This window comes from Polypterus senegalus, chromosome 13 (assembly GCF_016835505.1).
Source record: "Polypterus senegalus isolate Bchr_013 chromosome 13, ASM1683550v1, whole genome shotgun sequence".
NCBI classification, from domain to species: Eukaryota; Metazoa; Chordata; class Cladistia; order Polypteriformes; family Polypteridae; genus Polypterus; species Polypterus senegalus.
The window spans coordinates 141162710-141188509 of NC_053166.1; the positions used below are offsets into that span (position 1 = coordinate 141162710).

Here is a 25800-nt window from a genome sequence, read left to right on the forward strand (position 1 = left end):
GAAGCCCTCTATTGGCGTGTGCTTTTTTTTTTTTTTTTTTTTTATTTTAAAGCTGGGTGGAGGTTAAAACAATCGTGTCCGCATGCAGCATGCCATTCAAAGTCCATATGGAACAATATGGACAGTGAGACAGTTAAGAGATCACAGTTAACAGTTATATACTTTTGACATTTCTTCTATCATCTATTTAGAGAGCAAGACAATGGGTTAGTATGGTTATTATCATGTTGGGTGCATCTGATAACAAAATAATGCACTTTTTCTTATTGTTACTAACCTACAGTGCCCCATGTTGGTAAGCTTGTTCTGTACATTCAGTGCAAAATAATGTGACTATGTTCACCTCCACCAGACAACTGTATAATGCTAAGCCAGCTATCCAACCATAACTGCAGAGTCACTCATGTATTATGAAGTTGGGTTTTGTAAGTTGGAAGAAAGTAAGTGTTAAATAGGTGTGTTAGTACAACTGGGGGTTGGGGGCAGTGGTATCTCTTATGCTGCTGAATTCTTTTGGATTTCCAGTTATGTTGACTTTTTTGCCAGGTGTTTGTATTTTTTTTTTTTTTTTCCCTTGACTTCAGTCTTTATTAGATATGGTTCTCCTGGGGTGGAGTTCACAGGCTTGCACAAAGAAACCGCCACTGTTACTCAGATGCACTTTTTACCAGGACAGGTAAGAGGTTTTTTAATTACTTATAATTTATTTACATTTTTTGATTAATGCTTGAAAGCATTTCGTTATTAGATACGAGCATTACTTAAGGATCAAGTCGCATTACACAGCTTTACAAGAGAAATACATACATTATTTCTTCCTTTTTCAGTCACAGACTTCATTTACATTATCTTAAGTCTAAGGTAGTTGGCAGCACACTTCACCAAACCAGTCTCGTAATGTGACAGGCCCAGTGACTCACTCCAACTAGTCCAAGACTTGCTCCAATAAAATCAAAGGGGCTGATTTTTGTCTTTAGTCATAGGAGTGGGTTCTGTGTGCATGAGAGCTGACAACCAATGAATGCTCATCTGGAGGAACAATGCATATAATATAGAAATGAAAAATAAGGAACACTGGTGTTTTGGACCTTGCAAACCGAAGGGAAGCTCGTATGTCCTGATGGCTCATGTTTTATGTACCTTGACAGGTAAAAGAAAAAGGCCAAAAACGTTTTGGCTAAACACTCTGTACCTTATAAACCAATCATACAGTGCTGGCTCCGTCCGGCCATGTCTTCTTGGCTGTCACAAAAAGGGGTGAGCGTGTTGTGCTGGAAATTTGGCACATAATTACTAAATATGACCTGCCCATTGATTTTTTTTCAGTCATTTAAATTGACATGGTCCAGTGATGAGATTCACATCTTCGGTTGGCAAATCTCACATTCCCAATGGCTAGACGTGCGTAATGTGACAATGACTTGTAGACTGTAGGCAGGTTTTCTAGTTGCTTGAGGTTTCGGATTCACTTCCCACCATTGATTTGTATGAATTCTGAGCAAGTTATTTAAACTGTCAGTGTCTCATTTATAAACATAAAAGCAGTTCTAATTTGTAAGTTACCTTTGTGGAAATTGTCACCAAAAGTATATACTGTAGTATAAATTTGCATTAACTTGAAATACTGTATGTGAGAGTTTCACTGGGATATTAGTTCTTAGTATAGGTTTAAAGAACCCTTATTGGATTACCACACTACTCTTCTCATTAAGTGTAACTTGTTCAACCATGCTGCGCAGTGTGTTCACCCTCCATGTAAGGCAGGATCGTAGGACACACCAATCTCTGAAACTGCAGTATTTTGGGTAAATGGTTGAGTTGTGTGTAGATATATGGATTCCTCCTTTTTGTTTTCACTGCTGATTTTTATTTTTTATTTTTTGGCCTCCTTCTCCTAATGTTCCAGGGCCGACTGCTGTCCTTGTTGGATGACAACAGCCTCCACTTGTGGGAGATTAATGTTAGAGATGGTTACTCACACCTTGAAGAATGCCGCAGCTATATTCTTCCTGGTCGGCCTGGCTTTGATAGTGCCAAGTAAGTGGGTTGGTTGCACCTTCTCAAAAAAGTGAGAGAAGTGTAAATTTTTTTTTTTTTTTTAAATGCTAAATTGAATTATGTTGAGAAACCTTGTGTGACTGCTTCAGGATACATAGAGGGTTGTTTTGGTAATGTAGGTGCTTTGGATGTAAACCTGGCTGAATTTTGCATAATTTGTCTTCTCGCTTAGTGCTTGTGCATTTTAGAACCTCTGGAAGCCTTTTGGAAAGTCTGGACCTTTTCCATGGGAATTTCAGCTTGCATTGTAAAGCTGTTTTGTCAATATCACCCACACCAAAAGGAATAAGAAACGAAAAATTAACTTTCTGAGTCATTCAGAATTTTAGCTACAATTGAGGAATGGGACCACCATTACTGACTTTATCTTTTTTTTTTTTTTTAAAGGCCTTAATTTTTACCCAAGGATATGGTATGACATAATAAATGCCAATTTAAAGCCTCCTTTTCCAGCATCTAAACATTACTTGAACTGTTCTTAAGTGTTATGTCGTTAAACTTTCCACACTGATCCTGCCCAGTTGAGACCTTTACCATTGGACTTCTGTTATGCACTCAGTATTGTTAGTGTCTCCATTTGGTTACCATAGGAGTGGAATAGTGTATCCCCAAGTTCTCTCCCTTTTTCTGGAATTAAACTCTAGCGTTGATCTTCTAGGCCTTATTTCTGGTGCAGATGTGATATAAAGTGGAGAGGCATTTTGGCCCTTTCCTAGTATGGCATACTATAACCCATATTTCCCTCCCAGTATGGCATACTTTTTACCCCTGTTTACCACAATTCTGTTTTGCATGTTGGTGGTGATCCCATAATATCTTTCCAGCCCTGGAAACTGTAAGGGTATTCATACGTTACAGTTCTATTTGATTATATTTTGATAACTCAGGCTTTTGAACATTCCTATCTGAAAGATCTTCCTTCTCTATCCATTCTCTTCTTTTCTTTTCTTTTCTTTTTTTTTTTTCATCTACTTTTACATTATTCTCTTGTTGGAAACCAGTGTCAAGGTTATTTTCAATACTATGTAAGGCATATTCTTAATCATTACCGACAGAATAAAAAGCTCTCTTATTTCAGGGAGTTCAATTTTATTTTTTAAATACCTCTTTGGTGTTAAAAGAAATTTAAAATATCAACAAACACAATCAAAGTTTGTTCACTGTTTATTTTCCTCCCCATGTGAATGATGAGCCTTGGGATCAAATCTCTGACCTGGTCATTTTTGTCCATTTAACACACTGGGCTCTTTTATGCCCATGTTTTGTAATTGCCCTTCAGTGTTTAGTTTTTACTCTGGTGTTTCTAATTTTCTTGCATGCTTCTATAGAACAGTATTATACCATCTTAAATTGTAAAGTGAGTAGCAGTATAGAGAGATTATGGTGGCACTTAATCAAGACTATTTAGAATTTATTGGAAAATGCGCTCCACCCTCCTTCCCTGCAGGAACATGGTCAACAGTGGCAAACAAGACCGTTATCTTTTTCTTACTATAATCCCAGTGCCTTTTCTACAACAGTCCAAAAGTGAACTAGAAATACAAAACCCCAACTTCTAAAACCTTTATCTCAAAACCCAATTTCATTGTGCTACAGATTCAACAAAAATCATAAACTAGGGATGTGTAAATTCAAATGACTTTGAAACTAAAAATGAAGAAATTGAGCAGTTCTACCGGTTTGTCAATCTGCTTGCAAATACGAAATTGCTACCCAGGTAAAGCAGAGCATATATTGTTATCCCCCCCCACAGTCATGTTTGCTACAGGTGCCAATAACTAGACTGACTTTTGTGTTTGTTACCTGTCACTGAAATTCTGATGGAGATACTGAGTGGCATGGAACGGACAATGAAAGCAGAGTTGGGGAAATGGGAACCTTCTCATCTAAGACTGTGTTAGACCATTGTGCTTAATAAATATCTCTAGGCAAATTAAAAAAATAAAAACTTTACTGAAGGAGGCTTTAAAAGATGAATTTTCATTTATTTTCTTAAATTTAGAAACTGGGCTAGATTCCTAAAATGAATAGGTGACACTGACGGAAATTGAGTTTTGTTTTTTTTTAAAAACTTCTTTATTAATTTTATTGCAATCCATACAAAGCAATCAAGTTTTTACAAAAAGAAAAATTAAGGACAGATCGATCCCCACCCAAGAGAGAGAGAGCAAGCCAAACTGCATAAAATTTAAGGCTTGTAAACATACTTAAATTAATAAATTCTCTGTGCTTTATAAGCTTATTTTAAAATATATTACTGATTAGATCCTGCCATGTTTTGAAAAACGTCTGTACGGATCCTCTGAGTATTTGATTTTTTCCAGTTTCAAATAGTATAAAACATTGGTTTCCCACTGACTAAATTAATAAATTCTCTGTGCTTTATAAGCTTATTTTAAAATATATTACTGATTAGATCCTGCCATGTTTTGAAAAACGTCTGTACGGATCCTCTGAGTATTTGATTTTTTCCAGTTTCAAATAGTATAAAACATCGGTTTCCCACTGACTTAAAAGAGGAGAGTTAGGATTCTTCCAGTTTATCAGAATAAGTCTGCGTGCCAAAAGTGTAGTGAATGCAATCACAATTTGTTTGTCTTTCTCCACTTTAAACCCCTCAGGAAGATGCCCAAACACAGCTGTTAATGGGTTAGGAAATTGAGGAGTTTTTGAAGAAAGAGTTGTAGGTAGAGAGAACTGGGAGAGTAATAGTGGTACACCAGAGGATGATGGTCTTGATGGGGACTCATTATTTAAAAGTTTAGTGTGTCTGTTGTTTCTGCACTGTTTGTTGAACATGCATTGTAGAGTAATTGAGTACCACCTCCTATTCCCTTGGTGGTAGGCTTACCTCGATATTTAGGTTTATGAGTATAACAGATGTTCAAGCTTTGCATGAGTTCCCCTCTTGAGCACCTGTCCTAAACATCTGTGCGATATAGTTAGATGTTTCACTGATAGACATCCGCACAAATACTTTTATGTATGTGAACATGCATTGTTCTGTGAGTGTTTGGAATTTTTTTTTGGCAGTACCTTTTAAAGGAGAAGTTTGGTATGTTTTAAGTTAGAGATTATTTCTTCACAAACATGGTATATACTGTATTAATTTGGCACATAAAATTGTGTTTTAAAGTAGTGTTTTTTTTATGATTTTTAAAAAAAAAATACTGTTCAAGCAGCTTATAATTGAGTTCCATGGGACCCCACGTCCATATGCTAATTAAAAAAAAAAAACTTACAAATTGACAAAGTTTTGATTTAAGGAAGCATGATTTCCGCATTTTATAAGGCATCCTTTGTTATAACGGAAGGAAACTAGAAGTAATCACTTTATCACAGATTCTTGGTCCTGTTTTCTCAAGGTAAGAATATGTTTCCTGCTTGTTTGGTGCGCTTGTAGAGGCCATTGAGTTACAACAATGCAATGCTGACCCATTCACTCCCCCAGTGTTTACAAGCTGTATTGATATGTTACATATGCACTAAAGAACGGTGCACAGCGAGTGGCAGTGTAGTGAAAAGGGCACATAGGAGTTTAATTGTACTTTGTACACATAACATCTGAACTGATTACACTGCACTGAATTTTTAATGAAAGCCTTAGTTTTTAAAAAAGGCAAGCCACTTTTGGCCACGTCATGCCTGGCACACAGGATAAAAAAAAAAAACCCTCTTAAAAAAGCTAGAGTGTACAAAAGAGCAGATTGAAACACCACAAACCTATTGGGGTTTTTTTTTGGTTTTTTTTTTTAAATGCTTGAGTCGCTTTTGGTGACAGTGATAAAAAAACTAGAGTAATTTTGAGTGAGTTATCGACCCAGATGCCAATTCCTCTGTAAATATACTTACTATATGTGGACTCTACATAGAACCTGGTGCTATGAGGCAGGAATGACTGCCCATTCTGCCTATGTTAAAACATCTGTCCTGAACTTGCTATACTTCAGCCTGATGAAACTTGTTTGAGTTGCTGTTGCTATACTGGCCCTGTAGAGTTTTTTTTTGTGTTTGTTCACCCTTGCTGGACTGGTGCCCTTTCTGGGGATTGTTCCAGCCTTTTTACTGATGCTTGTTGGGATAGGTTCCTGCTGGACTGGGACTTTGCCCTGGTTAATCGGAAATGGATAGTTGGATGGATGTATGTAGGGCTTTGAAGTTAAGATGAATTGTGAAATTGGTGAAGAGGTGAAGCTCACAGCCAGACTCCTTTCAAAAAATGATTGAATCTCACAACAGTGGTTTGCTTTTTTCCTTTTAAAACAAAAATATGGTATTGTTTTGCAATATGTGTGCAATCTCAAGACACAAAATATTTTAAAGTTTTTGGCTTGAAAAATTGACATATTTTGACTTTTCTCTCACGTATAGATGCAGGGTTCCGTAGATCCCCATTGTAAGATGCAAGAACAGACAAACATTTTTTTAGGATTTTGAAAAAATGCTTCACTTTAGAACACAGTTTTATGTGATAAAATAATATATAATGTGATTGTGAAGAAATAACTTGAACTTGAATAATACTACGATCATTTAATGCAGTTGATGATTAAAATTTTGTGCTGGCTGTATAGACTGTATGAGCTTATTTCTTTATCCAATTAGATACCTAATCATTGTGTGTGAGATGGAGGTCATCGTAAACCATTTGCAAATTACTGCAGGAGCATGAAAATACTTGTGGATGTAACAGAGATGACTTGTGCTTTGTTTGAAGCCCTTTGACCTACTCTTCACAGTTGTTGCCAGTTGTCAACCTATCATATCCTCTAAATACAGACCTAGTGAAGTCTCCTTTCACTCTGTGAAACAATGAGATAAGGGCTTTTGTTTTCAATATACATATCTGGTCATTGGATGTTGTAGTTTGGTGAGTGACATCATGATTTTGGTGTTTTAACCTTGTCTAAAAATACATTAGCTGTTGTGAAATGTATGTCACAGAGAACTGCTTTACTTGACTTGAATCTAATTTTTATGTTGCTTTGATAAGTGAATGGGCTGCATTTATTCTGTACATTTGCAACTCTTAACCCACTCCTTATCCACTTGTCAATGCCAATTGTTTATTGCTGCTGCATAAGTCTCTTTGGTGGTTTTGGAAGGGGTGAAAATGTTTGTCCTTTCTGGTGGATTCCTTGTTTATCAAGAATCTCATTTGAGTATCTTTGAAATCAGTTACACATGTGGAGATCTATTTTATTAATCTGTTACTCCTCTTGTTATGTGGAGCTGAGAGAAATAACATTAAATAATGGGACGGAATGTTTTGCGGTACATGCCACTGCCACAACTGGTTTTATAAGTGTCCTTTAAGATGTGTCTAATTCTGAGTTGGTAAACTACAGAGCACTTGCCAGTGACACTGGTAGTAACCTTGCTGAATGGTTTTGATGTAAAATGTCAGAATTTGTGGTTATTGCCTCCCCCAATGTCATTGTTACTTTCATGTGTGTAAAAAGTCTACATGATGATCCCAAATTCTGTCAATATGGGTAAAAGGTATAGGTGTGAATTCTAATACTGGCATTATACTTTACAAAAGAATTTGAAAATGTAAAAAAGTAATTTATTATTATAAGCTGTAAAAATTACGTATTCAGAAAAATCTCATCACTCCAAGTTAAGCTTTCAAAGGCTTACACATTATGGGGAATTTTACAAGAGCTATCGTCAACATTGACACAATTATCATGAAAGGTGGAAGAGCTTTGGAGATGGGATAATTGACTAAATAATTTCTTTCATTGGCTGATAATTACAAATGCCCTAATAAATCAAAAATGTTAAAACCAACAGGTGAATCACAAATTATTTCAACTATTGCAAATAATGGTTGATTTTATTTACTTATTGAGTGTTTTACTCGGTATAACAGATTTTAGTAGTGACACATAAGGTGTTTGAGATTTTCCTCTATTACAGTTTTACAGGTTTAGTAATCTTATTCAAAGGAGTATCTCTAATGCAGGAATTTGTTATTATAGGCAGCCGTTTTTTGCTACTCGGTCCCCTGGTTTCTAGAGATTAACCAGACATCCTCCAGAAGTGGCTTTGCTTTCTGCTGACTTTGGAAGTGATTATGGGGAGTGATATGCTATTTTCATGCTGTCTGCCATCACTTTTACCTTCCTTTTTGCGATCTTTAACTTCCATCACTATATAGGTGTTCACCTATTCATTCTCTCTTTAGCGCTGTATTTTTCTAATTACCTTAGCTTTCTTCTTCTTCATTGCATGACTTTTGATTTTTTTTCCTATTTTTCATTAACCATATTCCTCTCATCTTTTGCCTTCATGAGCCAATTCTCACTCCAACCCAACTTAAAAAGTTAGCCCAAACATTTCCTTTCAATGCTAAACTATAATTTTGCATTAATGCTGATTTTAAAGGTATATATTAAAGCAGCATTTGGGACATGTTTCCTTACTTTAACATGCAGTTTTGGGTTGCATCTCCATCTACCTTTAGCAAGTCCTCTAAGTAGTAGCACTTCCTTACTTTCACAAAAATAACTCCATTTGCACTTGGGTTAGTTGCTTCATGATTATCTTATACTCTTCTCATGCACTTCTTAGCAAATAATAGTCATGTGTTCCACCCAGCAGCCGGTGCACTGAAAATAATTCCAACCTTTTATTATTCTTTATCATCACTTCAGTCCATTCCTGCAATTACATTGGTCTTTTCTGCATTTGATTTCAAACTTTTTCTGCTATACCACTTTTCTTTTCAGTGATTTCTCCTTCTGCTTTGCTGTTTTCCATCATTACAGAATCTCAATGCAGTAACTCCCTTGGCAGTCGTGTTTCCATCACTGACAATTGACTGAACAGATCTCTTACAACTCTTTTTACACTCTAAATCTGTCACTATCCCCATCTGCTATCCTGATTGCTGTTCTTAATACTGAGAGACAAACTTCGCCACAACTGACACTCTCAGTACAGAGATCTCCAAATGCAGCTGATTTTTTTTTTCCTTCTCACAATGTTTGTCATGCATTTGCTTCAGTAAAAATGTGTTATTGTTCCACTCCCACATAAACTACAGTATATTTAAGTAACTTTCTTCCAATCTCAACTTTTGTCTAGAATTCAAGTCCATTCCCTGGGCACTGAATAAGATTTCTTGATACAGTGGTGTCAGTATTTTGTGTGTGTGTGTTTTGGTTTTTTTTTTTTTTTCCTTTGTTTTTTCCTATCTCACAATCCATTTGCATAGTGTTCTGGGCTATTCATTTTGGAGAGCTTCAGCTGCTTTTATTTCTGATACCGCCAAATTTTGGCCTGCTGCTTTACCACTTTCTCATCTACAACACTGCTCTTTCAGGAGTCTTCTACTGATTACTTCAGTTTTTTCACAGTCTACATAATTGCCTGATTTGTTTTTCTTAACCCACTTTGCAACTTCTCCATGTACTACCATGTGTTCTCAATCCGTTTGCTGTCAATCACAGTGTTCCTTTTGGCATTTTTCAGCCGGTTTCCCTTTGATCGTAACCCTTTAGAATCCTTGTATTGAAGTACCTACTGCTTAAACAGCTGAATCAATAATATAGTTGCATGAGAACACCCATAAGGTAATGTCAGCAGAATAGGTTTCTGGGGATACGGCAGGAGTTCAAAGGTGACCTCCAGAAATTTAGGAGTGAGGTCTCTGCAAGCTGCAGGACTTTGTAAAGCAGAGCAGGGGTTGCTGAAATCTGTGATGTGCTGGTGGGCAGTGCTGCATTTTATGGTCAGGAACACCAACAATGGCTTCTGTGGTACAGGGGAAACCCTTTGGTGTAGTATTCCTAGACTGTCCCACCAGCTCCACTGCTTTGCTTCTCTTAACTTGTACTCATTTTAGCAATAGCTCATCCTAAGTAGAACTGTATGCCAGTTGCAGGTTGGCAACAAGTGTTTGTGCTAGCTATAATATTATTTTCATGAGGAAAACCTAAAATGCTGTTCATAGTGCTCTTCTATTTTCTTGAACATCTACTCATGAAACACTGACCATGTTTTAGTCTGTGCACATTCATCTTCAGCCCTATTTGAATGTGTGAGTTTCCCAACAGAATCATCATTCTCTGAAATGTTGCTCTTCTACTAATGCTAAATTTGAATCCTATGCCCTCCACACAGTCTGTATGTAGTAAAATTAACAAAAAATCTGAATACAAGTTTTAGTGCATGCTCTGTACATTTTTATGTGGTCTCCAAAATCCTTGCTCTAATCTTTTAACTTCCGGCAATTGTGTATACTGTATATATTAAAAAAAAAAAAATGCTGTGTAAAATGGAACTTCTTGGAGGCCTGGCTTGTAAGTACAACTTTTCCAGTCCTCCACTCTAATTTTAAATCAACAGGACATCACAACTTTTACCAAGATCTATTTCTTGCACATATGTTATACTGTGTTTCTGATTTCTGCCATTTATCATAATGAATGCAGGACTACCATTCTGTCTATAAAGCTCAGTCACTCCAGCTGGAAACATTTTTTCACTTTTGCAGTGTCATACAGACATGCTTATTATATTCATCTGTAAAATTTTTTTTTTTTTTTTTTCCTTGCCGCACATGGTTTTGCAGTCTTCAGATGCTGTTCTAGATGTATGATGCAGGTTTCACCTTGAATTGCACTTTGGTGCTGGAAACTGTGAAAGGTGCAATATTAATATGGTACAGTATATCGTTTGTAAAACTTTTCAATTTTAATTCATTTTTCTCTACCTTCTAGCACTCCAGCCTCCATGACTCGAGTCACAGTGATCCTGTTGAAGGAGATCTGTGATATGGCCTGTGTGGGGACAGAAGGTGGAGGAGTGTACTTCTTGGACTTGCCTAGTATGATGCTGTTGGAAAATCAATCCCTCTTTCAAGATGAGATCATGCAAAGGTAGAGTTGCACACTTTTAAGTTATGATTTCTGAGCTTTTATTTTTTCCCCTCTCACCACCTCACAACTTCAAGTAATGCTGGTTACTGGTTCAGTACTAACCTGTTATCTGAGAAGTTATCACTTAAAACAATATTCTACTTGTTGATCTGTATAGTAAGATATATATAGGACAGTGTGCAAGGACTAGCAAGTGTATAAATTAAAGAATTCCCCTTCTGTTCATGGTAATGTGCTGTTAGTTCATATTTTTCGTAAGATGCCATGGTAAAGCTTCTGGGATTTGATTTGTTTTCATAATATTTTATATAATAGTAGCAGTAAATGATGCCATTTTGGTTTTGTTGTAGAATGGATAACACGGTTATCATGGAAGTACATACAGTTTGTTGGGCACTGTATAGAATACTAATCACATACTCATGAACTGAAGTTATAATATTAACCTCCTAGCAAAGCACTTGTATGGGAACAAATTAGATATATGAACTGATAAAGAACAATGCAAGCTAAATGTAGATGATGATGGTTTTGAATTCTGATTACACTTGTTAATAATAAATTTTAAATTACAGAATAAAGAAATGGAAGGAAAAAATTCAAATGATTACTAAAGACTTATATAGTGTTGATCGTTATTCTTCTGTGTGTATGTTTGTATATTAAACATAGATAAGGTGAAGAAATGGATTCTACATTATTCTATAGCTTTCATAGACCAGAACATTTTTAGACTGTGTCTAGTTACATTGTCACTGAGTTATAGTTTTCTGGCCTCTGGGCCATGACATTGATGCATCGGTGAAAAGTGTTTTTTCTTTTGGTTTTCTGGATGTAGCAAACAATTTCTCATCAGTAGTAATTCAGTGACTTGTAGCTTTATGTATGTAATACGTCACTGTGCGTACATATGTATGTATATAATAAAACACACCAAAATAAGATGTTCCCAAATTGTCCCTGAATCCAGAGTAACTGCAGTGAAGCCAGAGATGAACGAGCATGGGTGGTGGTTTAATCAAATTAATAGTGCAGGGAAGTGAATAGAAAGGGAAGACTAAAATACAAAATGAACCTCTCATTGCCCGCATGGTTTAACAAACAACAAGCAACCCCAACTCTGCAAGGCAGGGTTTCTAGAGCAACTTCCACATCTCTGCTCTTCGATAATGCATCATTTCCACCTTCCTCACCTTTTGGTCTCACTGCTTCTTTCCGGTTGAAAGAGGAAGTCCGCTTATTTAAAGTCATTGTCATGCATGTGTAAACATATTGAGATAAGGTGTGCTTTGTGACATGGTGCATTTATACTACAGGAAATATTGGCTTGGGGGGAAAAGAACAGAGTGTGGTCCTGAAGGGCTGCATGGGGTCAGCATTAATGCTGAAGTGCTCTGTGGCATTCTAGGTGGTGCTCATCTGGTCTTACAAGGTGTATAGTGTGGCAGGAAATCCCCCACCCCCCCAAACCATAATGCTTCTACCACCAGCCTAGACAGGCTAGATGCATGGAGTCCTGATGCAACCGACCACATGTTGCTTACTTACACAGTACAAATTACAATCCACAAAAGAAGACAGTTGCTTTGTAGAATGTAATTCGCACTGTGTAAATAAAATTTACAATAAAAAGAATTTTAGTTATCAAACCAGGTGGCTTTTGGCCCATGCCCTTTGTAGCCCCATCTCATTATTAGCAGACAGGAATGAATGTGGTGTTGTCTTTTGCTGCAATAATTCTTCCATGTCTAGCTCTGAACGTGTTGTCCAATTAGGTAGATACTTTATTAATCCCAAGGGGAATTTCACATACTCCAGCAGCAGCATACTGATAAAGAACAATAATAAATTAAAGAGTGATAACAATGAAGATATTACAGACAGACAATTTTGTATAATATTAACGTTTGCCCCCTGGGTGGAATCGAAGAGTCGCATAGTGTGGGGGAGGAACATTCTCCTCAGTCTGTCAGTTGAGCAGGATAGTGACAGCAGTCTGTCGCTGATGCTGCTTCTCTGTCTGGAGATGACCCTGTTCAGTGGATACAGTAGATTTTCCATTATTGACAAGAGCCTGCTCAGTGCCCGTTGCTCCACCACATATGTCAAACTGTCCAGCTCCGTGCCTGTAATAGAGCCTGCCATCCTCACCAGTTTGTCCCGTCGTGAGGCATCCCTCTTCTTTATGCTGCCTCCCCAGTACACCACCGTGTAGAAGAGGGCGCTCACCACAGCTGTCTGATAGAACATCTGCAGCATCTTATTGCAGAGGTTGAAAGACCCCAGCCTTCTAAGGAAGTATAGTCAGCTCTGTCCTTTCTTACACAGAGCATCAGTATTGGCAGTCCAGTCCAATTTATCATCCAGCTGCACTCCCAGGTATTTATAGGTCTGCACCCTCTGCACAGTCACCTCTGATCACTGGGTCCATGAGGAGCCTGTGCCTCCTAAAATCCACCACCAGCTCCTTGGTTTTGCTGGTGTTCAGTTGTAGGTGGTTTGATTCGCACCATTTAACCAAGTCCTTGTTTAGTTTCCTATACTCCTCCTCCTGCCCACTCCTGACACAGCCCACGATAGCAGTGTTGTCTGCAAACCTTTGCACGTGGCAGAACTCAGAGTTGTATTGGAAGTCTGATGTATATAGGCTGAACAGAACCGGAGAAAATACAGTCCCCTGCGGCGCTCCTGTGTTGCTGACCACAATGTCAGACCCGCAGTTCCCGAAACGCACATACTGAGGTCTGTCTTTAAGATAGTCCACGAATCATGCTACTAGATATGAATCTACTCCCATGTCTGTCAGCTTGTCCCTAAGGAGCAGAGGTTGGATGTTGTTGAAGGCGCTAGAGAAGTCCAGAAACATAATTCTTACAGCACCACTGCCTCTGTCCAAGTAGGAGAGGAATCGGTGTAGCATATAGATGATTGCATCCCTCCACTCCCACCTTCTCCTGGTATGTGAACTGCAGAGGGTCGAGGTCGTGGCGAACCTGTGGCCTCAGGTGGTGAAGCAGCAGCCTCTCCATGGTCTTCATCACATGTGACGTCAGAGCGATAGACCGGAAGTCGTTCAGCTCACTAGGACGTGATACCTTTTGGGACTGGGGTGATGCAAGATGTTTTCCAAAGCCTTGGGACTCTCCCTTGTTCCAGGCTCAGGTTGAAGATGTGCTATAGAGGACTCCCCAGCTCCAATGCACAGGCCTTCAGAAGTCATGGCGAAACTCCATCTGGACCCGCTGCTTTGCTGGCACAAAGTCTCCTCGGCTCTCTGCTTACCTGGCTGCTGTAATTGTGGGTTGGGGGAAACTCTCTCCTATGCTGGTATCAGCAGAAGAATGGGTGGAGGGTGCAGTACTCCGAGGTGAGAGTGGGTTAGGGTGGTCAAACCTGTTGCTGTCCTATAGACCACTGTCAAAAAATCCTATTTGACTATTTGTGGGCTTCTTTCTCTTATCTCTCTTAACAGCAAGATGTTTTCTGCCACATACTGGATGACTTTTTTGTTTATTGCACCAGTTCTCTGTAAACGTTGGAGACTGGTGTGCGTGCGTGCGTGCGTGTGTGTGTTTTCTGCCACATACTGGATGACTTTTTTGTTTATTGCACCAGTTCTCTGTAAACGTTGGAGACGTGTGTGTGTGTGTGTGTGTGTGTGTATATATATGTAAGAGAGAGAAAATCCCCAAGGGCATATCTGTTTGACAGATTCTGGAACCATCATGTTTGGTACTAAAATCATACTGCAGTCAGTTAACTGAACCATGAATCTTGTCCATTCTAATAGTTGTATAAACACCAGTGACACCTTGACCATGTCTGCTTGATGAATATGTTGAAATGCAGCCCTATGATTGGCTGGAGCAGATGTCCCAAAATAAAATGACCAGTAACAGAGTATGTTAATTGCACACATCCTTTTGTATATGTAGAGGATGTATGTATACCATATGTGTGTAAATATAAATAATTGTGTACATTTTAGAAGGCATGTGACTCATTAAAAGCAGCATGTATCTTGTTCAGTAATGTACAAAGTTTATTTTAGTTGATAGTCTTTTACGGGCTCAATTCAAAATCTCCCAATTAGTCTCTTGAAGGCCATGTGTAGAAATAGAAATATAAAGTGATCTAAAACTGGATGGTATTGGTATAATATATATATTTATTTATTTATTATATATATATTTATATATATAGCATGTGTCCATTTAGTAACTGATCTTTTATATTTTTTGTATATAAATGTGTTTAAAGCTGTAAACATTTTGAGTCTCATGTATGAAATTTCAGGGTAATCTTTTTGACTAGTGGTTTTCATTTTAGGTATGATATTTTTCCTGAATACTGCCGTTTGAGGAAGACCATTTTTTAAAATCTAGTCCTTGACCTCAAGCTCTAGGGTATTCCCACTCTCCTATGTAGATCTGTGGATAAAATTGAATATCTATGTAAGACTGCATTTAATTTCCCAACTGTCATACACAGGGGTCAAAAGACTAAAAAGTGAACTTTACTTGGTAGCTGCGTGCTGGAATAGGGTCACTTCCCTTGGGAGCTAGAGTTGTAAGTGATGGAGCGTGCTGGACAGTAACTACACAAGAACAAAGATGCTTGTTGAAGTGGGTTTGGTCTCATTTTTGGGATGTTTTAAAGCTGTTTTCTGCTTGTAAACTCTGAGCAAACAGCCCATTGGGGTTTTTCCAAAATCTCATTAAATGAATTTTTGAGGCAAGACAGCCCCTTCCCAACCCCACATTATGGCTCAGGTCCAGTTTCATGTCTGTATTAATTCGCTGTGAATGCAAGGATGTTTTATTTTCTTTCTGGCACTGTTGTTCATTTTTCCTCTAGCTTTCTGTTGTGAAGCTGCCAGGTCCTGCTGTTTTCCCAAATGGATAGGAAGGATAGATGAGGCTTTCTTTAGGGGGTCCAGCTGCGCCTGTCTTGCCTGTTCTTTAATGTTTGGCTCAGGGCATACAGCTGATCACCTTTCTAACTTGTGTGGGAGGAAGAGCCACACCCAGCCCTTTGTAGAACAGAATACAAATAAAACACCCTCTTGACACGGTTTTTCTACATGTGCTTTTAATTGTGTGTTTGTGTCTGTTCCTTAACCTCATGAATAATAAGCACTTCAGAGCCTCAGATAAATTTGTATGAATAAACGTTCTAGAGGTTATGCTAATGTATGTTCTTTCTTCTTCAAGAAGTTATTCAAGTCTATGCTTTCTTACCTTTTTATAGTGCTGTTTATGCCTTGTCTTAATCCACTTAATTTTGGTTGTGTCATTTTGTCAAGCATTAAAATAAGTGGAATATTTTGAACTATTTAAGTTAATGAGGCAATGCCTTAATATAATAATGTGAACCTGGCCAAGACTGCGTCCAGTCCCTGAAGTAATTTGGAGATCGCACGTTCTCCCTGTGCTGACATGAGAATACTTTAGAGCACCTGAAAATGGGGGACCATGTTTAATAATGGCTGTCATTCCTAAATGACTTGTGCTGTATTTCTGTTAACCCCTTTTGAGTTAATTCTGAAAGCCTACACTTCAATCGTGTAATTCTTTATTTCAAATCAATTGTGGTGGTGTATAGAACCAAAATTATGAAAATTGTTACTGCCCAAATAATTACGGACTCAACTGTATGCCAGTAGGATTATATGGAGACTCTGAACCATTCTGGTTATTGTGTGTATTTGTATGTAGGTGACTGAGTGTGATCTGTAGGGAATAGCATTCCAGCATTATTTAGTCGTTGCCTTCTTCATAATATTGTATAAGCTGTGGATTGTGTCAGCCTATAGCTGAAAAAGGGGTGTTAGAATATTTATCGATCAGGTTGTTTATTTGGTGGTGTTTATTTTCACCTTCATTGAAGGTTTGGTTTTAAAGTTATGCCTAAACTTTTGGGTGACGATCACAAATGATATGGTCTGCAAAAAGTATCTCTGTATGTATGCCCAAGATATTGCTGTAGATTCTTCTAGCTCGATTACTGAAATGCTAAATTGAACCCAGTTGTAAAACCTGCTGGTTACTTGGAGAAGACTGACTCTGGGGTTTCAGCAAGATCTGCAAGGGGTGAAGGGAATGCTGCATGGAGGGCTGAACAAAATGACACCAAAGTCTTGCTGCCCCTTGTTGTTTGAGAGCTAATAAAGGGGATATCTGCTTTCCTTTATGCAGAGATCAGTGCTTTTGTTGTTACCCTATGGAATTTGAGCTCGGGGAAAGCTAGCAGAATGCTGCCCTAGTGATCTAAATCTACTAGAGCCACAATTACAAAGGAAAATAATGTATTGTTTACTTATTAAGTGAATAATCTAGTTGTGTGCAAGAGCGAACTTTGAGTACTAATAATATTTTTGGATAATTACTGTGCATTTTGTTATTCTGTCTTCCACTGAAGTGCAAAGTATGTGACTGTTTTCTCTTTGTTGTTCTTTTTATTAGTTTTATTTGATTCTGGAGAAAGCGATTAAATTTAAAAGATCTGACCCAATTTCAGAACATTCTTTAGTAGAGCATTTGCTCTCAGATTTGTAATTGCCATTTAATATGTTGTATTGAAGTTGAGTTATTGTAGTGTAAAGTTAATGCAAGTGGGTTTAAGGCTTTCTGTTTTTCTGTAGAATTTAAATCGTCTATAGGAGTGCATTACACATATGAATATTTATTCTGGGAAAACCAACTGGGTTATGCTGGAGAGTTAATATGACTTGAGTTTAACTGTGGTTAATTCTATAGTTTATACAAGTGCTTGAGCAGGTAATTTAAAGATTAAAATTGGGTATCAAGCTGACCAAAGGGAATCGCAGGTTTTTTTAAAAGAAGTTCTTGGCTTTTAAAAAAAATTGTAAAAATTGCTCTTCTAAAATCCATTGTTAATGAAGTATAATATACATATTGTGTGATTTTCGTTTCTTTTCATTCAGTTATTTTATAATGTGTGATAAGATACTGTGTATTTTATTTTATTCTCTCTGGGCTAGGGGTGCCTCATCTACTGCTGCCAAGTATCCCAATAGGAGAGGCACAGTGCAAGACATGTCCACACTCACCTGTACCACACTTCATGACATCGCCATGACACTGACTACAGTTATGTGCTGATCAAAAGCACGATTGCATTTGCATGATTTATTTTTCTGTATGGCATGTCTGTAGAAAAAATATTGTATGAGTGGATGCATGAGAAAAAAAGTGCTTGGATTCAAAACATTTTATCAACTGGATTACAGTTTGTAGGAGATTCCTCAAGAGTTTGTGCTTTTTTGCCTGAGGTGATTCTATTTTACAACATACAGGGGTTTACATGTGTTTGTGTTTCTCCCTACAAAAAAAATTTCACAGGGAGTTATTGGCTAAGCTAAAGTTTCCTGGTAATGTCAAATTATGATATCTTTTGGTCTTTTGCTGTCTGTATTCCCACCACTATGATTCAGCTAGACAAGTTGCATTAAGCCTCAGTTTATAATTTCTTAGCACTGAGTTTGACTTCTGGCTCTTGCCAGTCAATTCCATACCCAATCACTTTTGATCAAATTGCAGTTCTCTCATTGCTTTGATGTAATTGCAGTAAGTGTTTTTCTTGACATCTATTGTTAGTGAATTCTGACAGTACAATTAAGTAAAAGTATATTTTACAAGGAGGAGGTCTCGTTAAGTTTGTGGATGTAGTTAATGCTAATGCTGAGATCTCAACCTGTTCAACTTTCTGTTTGAATTGAATTTTTAGTTACTTGTAATCTATGATTTAGGATGATTCATTTGAATAGGGCAAAAAAGTGTACCCAGCTAATCCGTTTTAAAATTTATTCTTGTTATCCCTTTTGCCCTTTTACATTTGGGTATCAACAGTAAAATCTATTGTGGATATAATATGGCATAAAACAATGCTTATGTAGAAAAATTTAAATTCTGTATCCTTCAAGGTGCAGGTTTTCTTTCACAATGGAAATGCTACAGTGTTATAAAACTTCTGGCAATTAGTCAGTCATTTTCCAGCCTGCTATATCCCAAGACGGGGTCATGGGGGTCAACTGGAGCCAATCCCAGCCAGCACAGGACATGAGGCAGGAACAAATCCCAGGGAGGGTGCCAGCCCACCGCAGGGCACCCACACACACACAAAGCACACACTAGGGACAATTTAGGATCACCAATGCACCTAACCTGCATGTGTTTGGACTGTGGGAGGAAACCCTTCGCAGACACAGGGAGAACATGCAAACTCCACGCAGGGAGGACCTGGGAAGCAAACCCAGGTCTCCTTACTGCGAGGCAGCAGCACTACCACTCCGCCACCGTGCTGCCCTCTGGCAATTAGTAATTTTTAAAATAATGGTCTATCTATGGGCAGCACCATTACATACAGTATTTTAAAGCAGCTAAGAGTGCAACAACTTAGTTGTTGATGCAGGGTTTTTTTTTTTTAATAGTTGTAAATCACTACCTTTTCTTGGACAGTATATTTTCATATTTATACTGTAACAAACCTGAGATTTTTAATAAGCAAAAGGCAATAATGATGAACCAGACATTTGTTACAGGTGTATTCTTTCTATAACTTCGAGGCACTTGTCTATGTACCATATATAATCATTTGTGGACTTGTTTTTAATAGGGCTAAGATTGAGTCATCTTGGAAATCTGTAGGGGTGTCTGTTTGAACACGGTGGTGGAAAGACCCTGTTTATATATGTTCGGTCGAAGCATGGGTTTGTGTGAGGTATGGGCAGCTTTCAGATTAGAATTCATTGGCACTATTACTACTACTATTATTATTCATCAGTTGGCATTGATGGTTAAAGCAGGAATGAATAATGTGAAGGGCTGCCATGTGAACTTTTACCATCATCAAATGGCTGCCCCATAACCGCTACTATAGGGTGGTCCAGATCTAATTATGCAATTTTCATTACGCTATAACTTAAGTTTATTGCATAGAAAATCATCTGAAAAATCCTGGACCATCGAGAAGTGTGCGAACTGACAACATGAATTGTCTTCGTGCCGAACTGGAATCATCCACGCATAAATCAAAGTCATCCAGACGATATGCATCTGCATAATTAGATCTGGACCACCTTATATATTGCATTGGAGCACTGACCTTTGCCATTTTAGTACTGAAATCAATCTGGATAATGTTTGGAGGCTATGTTTTATTACGTTAATTCGACCAACATAACTTGTCTATGAAATGTAGCTTTAAACAAAACTGTGATTTTTGACAGAACCAGCAACAGTTTTTGCAACAGGTACTGAATATGCAGTTACTCATAATAATATTAAAAAAAAACAAAAAACTGGGATCTTGATAAAATTCCTTTCCAGAAGAAAGCTGAACCTTAAATCTTTGAAACCTCCTAGTAAAGAGACAAATGAACAAAGGTTTGCATGTTGATTTCAATTAGTTAAACTTAAAATTGGGCAGCACAGTTGTGTAGGTGTAAGCATTGCTGCTTAACAGCTTCTATTATCTGGGTTCCTGTCCTGGCTTAGCTATTGTTTCTATGAAATTGTCTTGCTTTTTTCATTTGATGACTTAATCTCTTATCTTTCAGATAGGCAAATTGTTAACTACTTTCTCAGAATTGAGTGTGGGTATGTGTGTGTGTTTGAGTTTTCCTTGCTTCAGCCTGATGGCTCTTGCAGGTAGTTCATTGCCTTATGCATTATTCTGTTGGGAGTAAGACTGTTTCCCCTCAAGCCAATGGCTGAATGCAAACAATGAAGTAAATTAGCATGACATAAAAAGTGAAAAATCGAGATTACTCCTTTGCTCCATACTCTGTATTCTAGAATGTGGAGTTTGCTTTTCCTGTTTACTAGGTTCAGTGTAATTATTTTGGTTGTGAATATTAATTTCTCTTTTTCTACTGAATACATACCATAATAAATAGCATTTGACATTAGAAAATAATAGTTTTTGTGATGCTGCCTTTTTGTGTGGTTTTGCAAAGATCGTATCAACTATTACAGGCCCAGGTCTGTCAGTAATGTTCTATATCATTTGCTTACCACTCGTGATGCAAAGGTGAAAGGGCACAGCAAAGATGATCTGTAACATGTAGATGTGGTAGTTTGGGGCAAAAAGGCTATATATTTTGCAATCTCTCAATCATGACTAGTTGCTTAATGTTAAATTCCTAAATATCTTGAAATGTGATCAAATTGTATCCACTGCCATTTCTTATATGGCCAAAACAGTGCAGAATGAACCCAGTCATTTATTAAATATCTATAAGTATACAGCATGGTAGGTAGCTGTTGGCACTGCAGTCTCACCATAGCAGCTTTAAGAAGCTGTTTCAGTTAAAGGCCTGGTCATGTTTTGTTTGGATTTTCCACTTTCTGTTTGGGTCCATATGGATTTCATTGTGCATTTTAAACAATTATGTTAGCTTAATTGATTGACCTTGTATGATGAGTGTGGGAGTATGTCTATAAGCAAACCCTTGGATAGAAATGGTTTGTTATAGTTCATACATCCCTCACTGGATGGAGACGGATTAGTGGCTGAAATTCCACAAGACTGGAGTTTGCATAATATTCCCCAATATGTTTTCTTCAGGTATTTCAGCTTACTCTCAAGTTCCAAAGAGTTGCATGATAAGATAATTAGAGACTCACTAAATTCCCATAGTCTGCGTGTATACCTGGGGTTGGTATAGATTTCATTTTTTTATCAATGTAATCAATTGCATCCTAGTCCAATGCTATATCAAAATTGACTTCGTAAGCAGTCTTTTTGAAATGTCTCAGGTCTTCTCTTACTGTGCTTTTTAAAGGCTAAAAGCTTTTTACAGAAAAACAAAAACAAATGTTGCAGACGGGTCGTCCCAAGCTAACAGTTATCCATGTAAAATATTTACAGGGAAAGGTGATGAGAACACTAATAGATCCTTCTCTGAAAAGTTGTGCTGAGCTCATACCTAGCCCTGTTGTAAACTGTCATCCCACCAAGGAATGATTCTGTGCCTTGTACTTAATGCTACTGTAAAAGCTCTATCTTAATCCTAAAATGGACAAATGTGGCTCAGAAACCAGGAAAGAGCTTTGTATTTGGATTGTACAAATGCTGTAGGAGTCAAGTCTGACATTTTTTAGAGATCATTTTCAAGGTGGTCAAAGTTCATCAGGATTTGTACTGTTGTGTTTTTTGTTTTCCCCCAGAGGAACCCTTCCTTAAAAATTTTGTTTAGTGGTTTCAGCTTACTCTTTCTTTTGACTCATGTTTTACCTAATGGTGTAATTATAAGAATTTTAGAACGATGAGTGTAGCAGCCTAAATATTTGTCTCAATCTTATTTTTCTTATCTTTATTTTGGAAAACGTGTGTAGCATTTATATCTGGCATGATTAATGCAGAGTATACATGTTGAAAACTGATTTTTAATCCACAAGTATAGTGGTAAGAAAATGGTTAGTACACCCCACAAAAATGTTTGCCTTATTTTGTTTTGGACACAAGGATATTACAGTGTCATTTTAACAATATTAATAGATAAAGTTGTATATAAGTTAACAATGAGTACAACATGAATATGTTTTGACTATTTAAATCAACAGAACTGCAATTTTGTTGTGTGAAAAAAGGTTACTAGTATTATTAAATCCCTAAAAGTAGAATGAGCCACACCCAAGTAGGTGTAAATGATCACAACATTAGAAAGTCCCTCAGGGGTCTCTCCTTGGACAGCTAATTTTTCAAATTTATATTAATGACTTGGATTCTGGTATAGTTACTAAACTTCTGAAATTTGCAGATGATATTAAAGTTGAAGGGATAACCAAGGATACTGAGAAGGCAGCAAAGATAATTCAGTACACTTAAGCTTCAGAAGTGGGAACCTCTTGGAAAATACAGTTTAACATAGAAAGGTCCAAAGTGCTTTACATGGCCAAAAGGAAACTCAATTATAAATATAAGGTGATCGACACTGTCCCACAAGAAGCAACTTCCATCCATCCATCCATCCATTATCCAGCCCGCTATATTCTATCTACAGGGTCACAGGGGTCTGGTGGAGCCAATCCCAGCCAACACAGGGCTCAAAGCAGGAAAAAAACCCCGGGCAGGGTGCCAGCCCACCGCAGTAAGAAGTAACTTCCAAAAATGAATTAGTGATTTATGCTGCCACAATTCTTATCTATGCACTGTGCTGAGACAAAAGACAAAATGTTAGGTTGTATCATAAAAACTGCTGAATATATAGTAAATCAAGGGACATTTATGCTCAGACTTTATAATGCACTAGTGAGACAGTATCTGGAGTACAAGGTGTAGTTTTGGTGACCATGCCATAAAGACCGACATAGCAGCACTTGAAACTATGGAGAGCAACCAGGTACATCCCAGGACTTCTCATACTCTGACAGGTTTGAATGATTAAATCTGTTTAATCTTGAGCAGAGTGGGCTTTGTGGGAAGCTAATCTAGGACTTGAAAATTCTCAAAGATATCAATAAAGTACATCCAGCCAAATTCTTTTCAACAGAATGGCAGATCACTTATTCAAAAAATTCTATAACTAAGCTTGGTATTTTTTTTTTCTTTTTTGAAATATACTAGGGGTTACTGTAGTTGGGCTTTCTCTGTTTGTTTAATTGCTTATGTTTAACTTTTTAACAATCCCCTGTGTGTTCATCCTGATTTTCGTTCTGCTTTTCCAGGTGTTCTGTTTATTTAATCCAATACAGTATTTACTAAATTAGTGGAATGTTGTTTGTCTAGAGGTCTGTTCTACTTGATTTTAATTGTCATTAATTGAATACAATGAAGGGAGCAAACTACAAAGAAAAAAAACAAAATAATAGGAAAACAACAAAAGAGAGTTAAACTTTCAAAGCTATAGCAAAAACACAAATGTCTTAAAAATATAAACATCATACTGCTGTGCTTTTCTGAATGCAGACTAAGGGAAGAGATAAAAAACAGCTAATTAAATGAGATCAATGATTATCATGTATCATCACTGATTGTGAATCTGGTTATAACAAAAACCTGCAGCCACAGTGACTCCGCAGGACTGAGTTAGGGGAAACCACTGCCTTAAACCATTGAGTGGCACCTATGTTCCTGGAGGCCAGCAATGAAAAGAGCTGTACCATAATTTAATGGTAAATGCATACCTATCAGTCCGTAATTGGCTTTTCTTTTTTAAGCAATCCTTTTATTCACAGTAATGAATGGCATGATCTTTCCTCTTTTTACTCTTTTCAAAAATGTTTTACATTTTTTTAATTTTTTAATTTTTTTTTATGGTTATGGTTTCAAATCACAGACTTGTGTGGTTTAAAGCAGGTAACCGACACAGTCATGGATGCCAATGTTCCCTTTTTTATAGCTATCCTTTGCCAAGTTGTCATTCTCACAAACGTGTTTAATGCTTTAAATAGTTTTCTAATTGTATGTAGTCATGTAATCAAATGGTTCACATCACCACACATTTTTAGAAAAGTTACTTTTATATGCATGAATTACATGAAAACGGGTTATTAAGTGATTCATTTAAAACCAGGCCTGAATCTGACTCAGATTAAGACTCTACTTGATAAAAAAAAAAAAAACATTTTGGGCCCTACATGACCAAAGTTGTTTCACTGCTATCATGTTTGGCCAGACTTTTAATTTTAATTATTTCCATTTTCCAAATCAGCGTTCCAGATGATTATAAATGTGGAAAAGCTTTGGGACCAGTTGAGTCGCTACAGGAACATCCTCTGAGCCCAAACAAGATTCTGATTGGTTATAGCAGAGGCCTCGTAGTTCTGTGGGACCACAGCACCAGAGTAGTGGACAGTCACTTCTTGGGAAATCAGGTATCTATATATGTATTTCATGTTGGTTTATTAGAAACAAATGTAAGATGTATTGCTGCCATGAGCGACATTACTTAAATTTTGGTTACATGTTGAAGAGAATGGGTTACTTGTTCTGTGCTGCCATCCAAAAAAAAAAAACCCAAACGTTCTTCCTTCAATCAGATTACAAACTACGAAGAATAAGTGGAACTAGACTGTCTGTGGTAAAGGACACGGGGTTAGCAGAAATTAGTCAATTTAGAAATGTGGGTTTCTCTTAATCTGTTAGGCACAAGCACTTTGCTTTCATCTTTGTCAAAACTGCACTTTCATGCATGCTGTGTTGTTTTAGTCAGTTGTTTCTCTTTTCCGATTTTTGTTCCGTTTTGCTGCTTTGCCAACTTTTCTTGTACATAATTTACTTTTCTCTCCTGTAGCAACTGGAAAGCCTCAGTTGGGAACGCAGTGCAAAGAATTTTGTGAGCTCTCACAGTGATGGAGGATACATGGTGTGGTCCACCACCAGTGGCAGCTCAATAACCTATCAGCCTGCAACTTCTATCATACCATACGGTAAAGTGCTCAGTTTTTCAAACCGTCTATATTAACAAGAGAAAAAGTATGTTTGCTTGATGTGCAGTGAGCTGTCATTACATGTGGTTTGCAGTTCCGCTTACTTTCATTGAGTTGGTACATTTCCTAGTGGATTGGTGTGAATTCTGTAGGCCTGGACTTGTTTGTGAGGCTTTTGGATTTTTGAATTACAACAGGTTTAGACAGGTGAGATTTGATAGCTTTATTATAGTGCCTGTTTTACCACCTTGAATCTGTTAGGGTTATAGATCCATGAAAACACAAGAAATATGAATCTGAGTGATGAAGGGGGAAGGTGAAGAGACTTGCTAAGTAGGATTTATAGGACAATTATACTTTGCCAGTTCTCCTCTATATCAATCATTCTGAATACCACCTTTTATAGAATGTGTGATATATGACTTTTTATTTTCTGAATCAAATAACATTCCAGT

The 25800-nt window shown here is 37.4% G+C and overlaps 1 protein-coding gene across 1 annotated transcript in view; it reads left to right on the forward strand.

The window, feature by feature from the left end:
- llgl1 (LLGL scribble cell polarity complex component 1) overlaps positions 1–25800 on the forward strand; it is a 96043-nt gene that overhangs the window by 35553 nt on the left and 34690 nt on the right. Inside the window, exons 3-7 of the mRNA XM_039776237.1 lie at positions 595–676; positions 1907–2037; positions 10791–10949; positions 24628–24790; positions 25210–25345. Of these exons, the coding sequence (XP_039632171.1) occupies positions 595–676; positions 1907–2037; positions 10791–10949; positions 24628–24790; positions 25210–25345 (671 nt within the window). The remainder of the gene's footprint in view (positions 1–594; positions 677–1906; positions 2038–10790; positions 10950–24627; positions 24791–25209; positions 25346–25800) is intronic.